The sequence below is a fragment of the Sinocyclocheilus rhinocerous genome, unplaced genomic scaffold, assembly GCF_001515625.1.
Source record: "Sinocyclocheilus rhinocerous isolate Xijiao unplaced genomic scaffold, SAMN03320098_v1.1 scaffold1294, whole genome shotgun sequence".
NCBI lineage: Eukaryota > Metazoa > Chordata > Actinopteri > Cypriniformes > Cyprinidae > Sinocyclocheilus > Sinocyclocheilus rhinocerous.
In genome coordinates, this window is record NW_015656157.1 from 411,307 (window position 1) to 419,769 (window position 8,463).

Genomic DNA, 8,463 nt, shown 5'->3' on the forward strand with positions numbered 1-8,463 from the left:
TTTTATGAAATGTCTCTTTCTCTTTTTTTTTTTTTTTTTAACAAAAGGGGAATAAAATAAATATTCTGTTTGTTGTAATTCAAATAAGTTGAACATTTTTTAGTGATTTACATTTTTTTGAGGATTTAATTGATTTTTAATTAAGTTTTATACACTCAGACAATCAAGTTATTTTTTAAGTAACAAATTTGTAAACTAAAACTTGCCTCAAAACAACATGCCGCCAAAATAAAAGTTTAGAAACGTTTCTTACCTTGAACTGAAAGGTCTTACTCGAACTGCAACAGTGACCGCACTGTTCTCCATCTTCAGCTCTTGGGGTTGTAGAGCACTCATTCTGCTCACAGCTTCAAGAGGAACATGTCCTTCAGCAGGAGCAGCTCTAGAAACACCTGTTCCTCCATGAGCTGTGGAGCTCATTAGGGCTGTGGGTCTCCTCACCTGTGCTGAACGTGAGGCTGGTGTCATGTGCCTATTTAAACCACCAATCTGAACCTTCTCACCTGTTGCTCCACATGTTGATTTTGCAGTTTCAGTGCTCATCTGCGGTGGCTTCTGTCTTCCAGCGGTTGTGTGTTTGGAAGATGCGGGTCTAGATGCATCTTTACCAGCCAGCCTCTCAAAGACGTCTCTCTTGACGCTTAATTTCTCAAACTGGGTTCTTCTTGTAGGTGTCGAAACGGGTTTACCCTCATCATGGGTGGCACTGACCTTCTCAGAACTTGTTTTCTGAGCACTCCAGGTTTTCCCAGGTGTTTTGATGGTTTTGTGGGTCTCTTTTGCTGAAGATGGTGCTGGATTGGGTTCGGTCAGGACTTTGGTTCTGGTGCGGCGCTGAAGGGTCAGGCGTTTCTCTCCTCTTTGGTTCTCCTGTGTGGTTTCTTCGTGGTGGTTTGCAGTGGTTCTGCTGGGCTTTCTCTGAAGAGTGAGTCTGGCACCAGAGGATGGTGTTTTAAATGCGTTTTCTCCACATTTTGTGAGTGCTGAGACCACATAAGTCCTGTTTATTTCTTTGGTTTTATTGAAAGATGATGTGGTCTCTATCTCTTTTGATCCATCCATAATTGTGTCCAAAAACAAGACTTTTGACTATAAAATTGTTTTAAGATTGTCCCACATGTACTTCAGTCCACAAATGTAGTTGTTGTGTATAAGTACACCGAGGTGAATAATCTGTCAAATGACTTAAAAATACATCTTTACGTAAACCCATAACTAAAACTGACCTGCGAGTGTTGATATCCTGTTTTGTAAACTATTTAAAGTTCTTTTGTTTATGGTTTTTAAAAAACGCAGTCCTTTCTTCGTCCAGTTTACTACTAACGTTCCGACGGTAAGAACGTATCAGACTGGACGCCGCCTCAAAGCGTCAATAAAAACAACACCTCACTGTCTGCGGACCGCCATACTGCCGCTCTAATTCAAAACGAGTAGGCGTGCTGTGATTGGTCAGCTCAGTTTGACGCGCAGTCACGCCCACCTACCAACAGATGGCAGTGTCTATTTACGTATTTACTGTACATGAGGAAAATCAAGATATTTCAGTCACAATGAAGAACATTTTCACACCAAAATTTTCGTTTGTGAAATGTGTAATATGAAAAATTATATTATTTTGTGTATTATTTATTAAATAATTTATTATATTTTAAATAATCAAGTTATAAATAAAAATGTTATATATTTCTTATATATAATGTTATATGTGTATATATATATATATATATATATATATCATTACACAACTGTATTTTTTATTCAATTTAATTTAAATATTTTACTGTAGAAAATGATGAAACTAACAGAGAAAAAACTTTCAAGGCGATTCACACACACACATATATACAGTATATATATATATATATATATGTGTGTGTGTGTGTGTGTGTTATATTTGACTTTCTCTGCAAATTTTTATTTTATTATCTCAAACATTTTACAATACTTGACAGTAAAAGTACATGTATTGGCATATAAAATAACATAAATGTATTAGGTACAGTAAGCAATTAACAGGTTTTTATCCTAGTATTTTTATTTACTTTTCCATTAACATTACTAACATTTCTACCATGTGGGTTGACATTATTATTGTGTGTGTAATTATATTGGAGACAATCAGAAGGGACGTTTTTTTCCATTCACTTGTAGCATTTATAGAAAATACAAATTACAAAAGCAGCAACAAAACATTTAGCAATACATATATTTGCTTGTTATTTCTTGGCAGATCTTTTGTCATGCTTCCTGATGATGTCGATGAGGTTGCTCTTGGATACAAGGACGTCTTCTCCACGGCTGCTCCTCTGTGTGGCTCTCCTCTGCTGTTCGTGCAGATGTGGGGAGTTGAGGAGCTGTGGCGGCAGGATGGAGCCCGTGGGTTTCACTCTGTTCACAATGTCCAGAAACAGCCACTTGTTGTTGTTATTCATGAAGGTGATGGCGGTGCCTCTGTGGCCCAGTCGACCTGCTCGACCAATCTGAAAGGTTCAAACATAGTGTGTCATCATTAAAGAAATGAGATGCTTCAATGTGTACGTTTATTTATGAAATACGCCATACCTGATGAACATATTCATCCATGTTAGCTGGCATGTCAAAGTTCACTACAAGCTTAACATTGACCAGGTCCAGTCCTCTACCGAGAATCCCAGTGCTGACCACCACTTCAAACTGGCCCTCAAGTAGACCCTAAAAACACCAACAATATTATGTTTATTTATTTGTTTATTTAATATGTATACATTTATACCAACTAATATAATATAATTTTTTAAAGAGTTTTTTCATTACCTTTACAATTTTGTTGCGTTCCCACTGCATCTTGTCTGAGTGAATAGCGACTGTGTTTAATCCCATGACCTTTTGCACAGCTTCACACAGCAAATCGGCCCCAAGTTTGCAGTCCACAAACACAACTACCGGTGGCTGGTACAGCTTTCTGTCCTGAGCACACAAACATTCATGATGTAGATAATATTGTAATGAAAACAAATCCAAAAATATAATATAAATGAAGTATAAATGAAACAATGTAAAAAAAAAAAAAAAATTCATTTCTTTTGTGTTGAATATATTTATTTATTTTTAATTTACAGAAAAAATAGCAGTTGTTATTCCAATTTTGATGGACAATAATTTTTATAATTAATTATAATATTAATAAATAATTTATTCATTCATATATATTTATCAATTATTTCATAATTCTGATGGGAAATTATTCTAAAATATTAAATATTTTTTATTTATTCAATATTTATGAATTCATATTTATCAATTATGTTAATATCATATTTTGATGGACATTATTTAATGTACTATTAAATAATAATATAAAGAATTAATTTTCCTATTTTATTCTTTTTTATTCATATGTATGACTTCATATAAATTATGTTATTTCATATTAATGGGCAATTGTTCTAAATTATTAAACAGAATATTAATGAAGAATTATTCTAAATTATTAAATATAATATTAATAAAGAATTGCATTTGTTTATTTAATCATTCATTTTGTTTCATATTTATGAATTCATATTTATTGGTTATTTCATATTTCTGACAGACAATTATTCTAAAACGTAAAATATATATTATAGTATTATTATACATTACAATATTATATTATATAAAGGCTTTTTAAAAACCAAATCTTGTTTTTTCTCAGTAAAACACATTTTGTCTTCAATTATTTTCATATTGCATATTTTTCCTATTTTAATTTTTGTTTTGAAAGTATGGTAAAAACTGGTAAAATGTACCAACAATCACATTTAAAAAATATACACTTTTTGATATACCACTAAAAAAATAAAACAGGTAGCCCATCTGAAATATATATTATAGTATTATTATACATTATAATATTATATTATATATACTATTATATATAATATAATATTATTACATAATATTTATTTCAATTGACAATTTTCCTGGGGGCAGTCATTTTATTTCCACAGCTTGTGATTTAGCTATAAATGCTCTATTTCCTGCTCTCGGTCTCTGGTAAGAGCCGCTGCTAGTTTTCCTGGAGCAAAGCAAATTGAGGACCCACCCATTTCCTCTGGAGAGGAGGGCAAAGATTGCCCTATAGACTTCCACTAACTGCATTTCTGTCAACAAGTCAAAAATCTCAAAGAGCTTCTTTTTCTTTGACGGCTCTTCCACCCAGAGGACGATCTGACGGACGTTGGAGCAGGGTTGGTTCTTCTGACCGATGGTAATGCTCACAGGCTCGCGGGTGAGACGAGCCGCTAGCTGTTCTGTTCCTTTGGGAATGGTGGCTGACGTCAACAGCGTCTGATGCTCTTCAGGGACCTGCTCCAAAATTTCAAGAACCTGTTGCTGGAATCCCATCTTCAGCATGGTATCCGCCTTTGGAGTTTTTAAGAATTATATATATATATATATATATAACACTGATTAAAGTATAAATGATGAATAAATAAACAAACAAAAAATTATAAATAACACAAAAACATAAGAAGTAAATAAAGCAATAAATAAAACAATAAATAAATGAAACAATATAAAGCAATAATAAAACATAATAAATACCTCATCAACCACAACGGCCCTGATGTTATCCAGCCGTACAGCCTTCTGCTTCAGGATCTCAAGGAGGCGTCCTGGAGTGGCTATTACTATCTGGAGAAAGGAAGCGCACTCAAATAAGGTGATGGTTTCTGATAAAAGCTCTTTGCTAACCAACAAGTACCTTGATATTCTGCTTGAGTCGATGCAGCTGAGGGGGTAAAGGCATCCCCCCCACCAGAAGAGCAGTTCTCATGTTGGGCAGACTCATCACCAGCTCTTTCGTCTGCTTCTCTATCTGGATGGCCAGCTCTCTGGTCGGGGTCAGGATGAGACATGTGGGACAAGATGGAGAAGCAGTTCGGCTCTGGAAAATCAAAAATGCACACATATTGATGTGGGAAGTTCAAATATCATGCACAATAAAACAAGGAATAAATTAATTAATTAATCGAACCAATAGAACGAATAATGCTCATTAAATGTATTTCAAAATGTGTGTATTATTTAGTTTTATTTATTTTGCATTCATTACTTTTTTTCATGGTTACATTTATTGTGATGTTATTCCTGTTTAATGGCTATTTTATTCCTGTTTTAAATGTATTTCTGTATGTATAAATATTAAATATTACAAATATAAAAAATATTAATATAATATAATAAATAAATATTACACCGTATTTATTTATTTTTTAAAAACTGTATTTTCCAGAATCTTTTTTAAACAGTAAAGCTCAAATTTGAATTGGTTTTATTTATTTGGACAATTTTCTCATGTCCAAGTTTACATTATAGTCAATACACACAAGAAAAAAACAAATCTGGTAATAAATGACTGAATAAAAAATAGAATTAAATACATTTAAGAATAAAAACAAACAAAAAATGCTAAACATAATTATAATAAATTATAGAAATTGTTCACAAATAATTAATTTTTTTCTATAAAACTGTAAAAAAATAAACTCGTAAAAACAAAAAGACTTAAAAGTGACATATCATGAAAATCTGAATTTTCCAGGTTTTAAGTGCTATAATCAGGTCCACAGTGCATCTACCAACCAAGGAAACGTGAAAAAGATTAACCCAGTAACTTTGTTTTGGTAAGCCTTTTTCTGCAAGTGTCTGAAAAAACAAGCGCGTCTGATTTTGCTCCCTTGGTGACGTGGCAAAGGGATCTTATTATAATATTACCGCCTCTTAATCTGTAAATGTAATACACCCACAGCGCCGTCATTTGATTTCGCAAGCGACAACGGTGTACCAGTTCTAACGCCATGGCGAAAGTTTGAGCAAAACATGCTAACTGTTCTGTCTTTGTCTGCACAGACGAGCACAGAACAATATTTAGAGTCCCAGCCTTAGAGGAGACAACAGAGCAGTGGATTTATTGATTTATTTACTGTATATTGCTGCTGCCACACAGATCTAAAATAAACATGCGATTTATTTCCCAGCTGTTTACCTTCACAGACATAACCGACTGTTTTTTGTAACTATGTGTGTTTTTAACGTAAACTTGTGTGTGAATGAGAACTTAGTTTAGTACTCACATGCTGTGACACCTGCTCTCTGTACGTGTGTCTGTGGGGTATTTTGAGCTGAAACTTGACACATTCTGGGGACACCAGAGACTTATATTACCTATTGTAAAAAGTGGCATAATATGTCACCTTTAAATACAATGTTTGTAGCTAAAAATGAACACTGATATGAAACTTTAATGTGAAATTTCAGCTGTAAGTTGAATGTGAGTCTTATATAACAATTATCCTCATCTGAACTAAGCACTTTTCAGAGGAAGTGCAGTGGAATTATAGACCAGTCAAAAATAGATCTGCTCTTCTGAATTCCTCATACTGACGGCGCACAGGAGAGCTCACACTATCTGGGGCAACAGCTGTTACCTTACAAGAGTTTGGGACTGGATGGACTGCATATAGACACACAGAATCTTGATTTACATATCTAAAATAAATGAATAATATTTTAAAATTACAATCTTTTTTATTGAATTATAAAATGCTGATATTGAGAAAATAATGCCATCCTTCATTTTCGTTATTCAATCAATATATCTACATATCTATACCAATCCATCTGTCTGTCTGTCATGAATGAATTAAACGAATAATGAATAAATTATACAATTTAAAATGTGAGAGTATAACGTCATCCTTCATTTTCTTTAATTAATCAATCTATCTATCTATCTATCTATCTATTATAAAATGCTAAAATGTAAAAAACTTGATCCTTTATTTTCTTTATTCAATCAAAAAGAATAAAAATATAAAATATACAAATTAAGATCTTGAAATATATTTAAAATAAATAAATAATAGTATAACATTTTTAATTTGAGAAAACAATGTCATCCTTCTTTATTCATTCAGTATACACATCTATAACTCTATATCTATTTATCTATCTATATAAAGTTTGAAAAATAAAGTGATCCTTCATATATATATATATATATATTTCTCAACTTTAACATCATTACTGCCATGTAGCACTATTTAAGATATTCAGTACAGTAATCAGTACGTTAATCAGTACACAGCCCAATATTTACCTGGAGAGAATGCATGACCACTGGAAGAAGGAAGGCGACCGTCTTTCCAGAGCCTGTATCTGCAGAGGCAATCACATCTCTGCCATTCAAACCAACAGGCAGCATCTGCATCTGGATGGGAGTGGGAGCCTCATACCCGGCTTTCTTCAGGTTGAGCCTGAGCGCTGTGGGAAAGTTACAGTGTTCAAACTCTATAATGGGTCTACAGACCTCAGTGCCAGCAGTCACTATCGCCAGCTCGGTTTTAACCCTCTCAACCTGCTCCTCAGTCAGTTCAGATATGAACACATCCTCCTTGTAAGAGTAACTGAGCTCAGTGTCTGCTGCACTAGAGCTCTCTGGACCCTCCTGCAGATCTATAGAAAACACCTTCTCTCCGAAATCCAAGCACATTTTAGCCAGATGACTGGCTTTACACTCCAGGCTGCAGACATCGTTGTCTGTTTTATCGCAGATGTATTCTCCATATCGACCGCACATGACACACACGGGCTCTCCTGGCTCTGGCCATCTCTGGTTCTTCTTGAAGGACTTCACTGGTTCCTCCTCTTCATCTGCTTCTTCAGTCTCTATCTGATGGGGTTCCTCCTCTTTTTCTATATGTACAGTCTCATCTGAAGGACAGGTATCAGGTGGAGACGTAGAAACAGTGTCTTCGGATGTCGCTTTGCTTCTCTTGGGGTTCTGCTGCTGCTGCTGGGACTCTGGGGCTCTCTTGAGCTTCAGCGATCTCGGCATAAACATTTTCTGCCCACATTCACCACAACGATATTAACGAAACATAAATAAACGAAAAAAAGGAAAACGTTGGTTATATATCTTTTGGAAACGCTTTAAGTCACATACTTCACCACAGATCTGTGAACGGAATCGTTTCCAAGCGGTCGCGTAAATGTGACGTCATTTAAACGCGACAGTAAAGCTGGGTGTTGTAGTTTTTAGGGATTTTAACTATTTATCAGAAACCAAATGTTGTACATTTTCCTCATCTGTTTAATTCTGTACGTTAATATTATACTTATTATATCAGTTCATAACATGTATTTTTAAAACTATTAATGTTATGATTATATAAAGGATATATTACCCTGATAGCACACACATACATCACAGAGAGGACAATGTGATGTCTGCATTTACATCTGCAAGACTTATTTTTTTAGAGTGTTTGCTCATCTGCAATATGTCTATTGGACGTTTCCTATCAGATGTCGAATAGACGTTTAGAAAATGTCTTTAAGATGTTTATGATTTAGAATGAATGTAAAACTGACATCTTAAAGATCAGATGTTTGTACACAACATGAACATGAAGCGATCTTTAACAGACATCTTACAGA

The 8,463-nt window shown here is 34.2% G+C and overlaps 2 protein-coding genes across 2 annotated transcripts in view; both read right to left on the bottom strand.

Moving 5' to 3' along the window:
• The window catches only part of LOC107719633 (kinesin-like protein KIF14), an 18,611-nt gene extending 17,206 nt beyond the window's left edge, over nt 1-1,405 (bottom strand). Inside the window, exon 1 of the mRNA XM_016527118.1 lies at nt 254-1,405. Coding sequence (XP_016382604.1) covers nt 254-1,062 — 809 coding nt within the window. The 5' untranslated portion in view covers nt 1,063-1,405. The remainder of the gene's footprint in view (nt 1-253) is intronic.
• A 675-nt stretch (nt 1,406-2,080) lies between these two features.
• Nucleotides 2,081-8,027, bottom strand: ddx59 (DEAD (Asp-Glu-Ala-Asp) box polypeptide 59). The gene is made up of 7 exons (XM_016526975.1): nt 7,124-8,027; nt 4,727-4,909; nt 4,567-4,656; nt 4,130-4,383; nt 2,794-2,941; nt 2,563-2,691; nt 2,081-2,480 (listed from the first exon to the last, which is right to left on the bottom strand). Exons 1-7 carry the CDS (start codon nt 7,865-7,867, stop codon nt 2,217-2,219), a joined length of 1,812 nt encoding a protein of 603 aa, XP_016382461.1. The 5' UTR covers nt 7,868-8,027; the 3' UTR covers nt 2,081-2,216.
• Nucleotides 8,028-8,463: the final 436 nt, after the last annotated feature.

Bases quoted from the DNA above. Each gene is read 5' to 3' on its own strand.
- ddx59 (XM_016526975.1), bottom strand. From the start codon at position 7,867: ATGTTTATGCCGAGATCGCTGAAGCTCAAGAGAGCCCCAGAGTCCCAG. The intron at 4,910-7,123 runs GTAAATATTGGG...TTGATTTTCCAG, and splicing joins TGGTCATGCATTCTCTCCAG to AGCCGAACTGCTTCTCCATC. The intron at 2,481-2,562 runs GTATGGCGTATT...TGAACCTTTCAG, and splicing joins TGGATGAATATGTTCATCAG to ATTGGTCGAGCAGGTCGACT.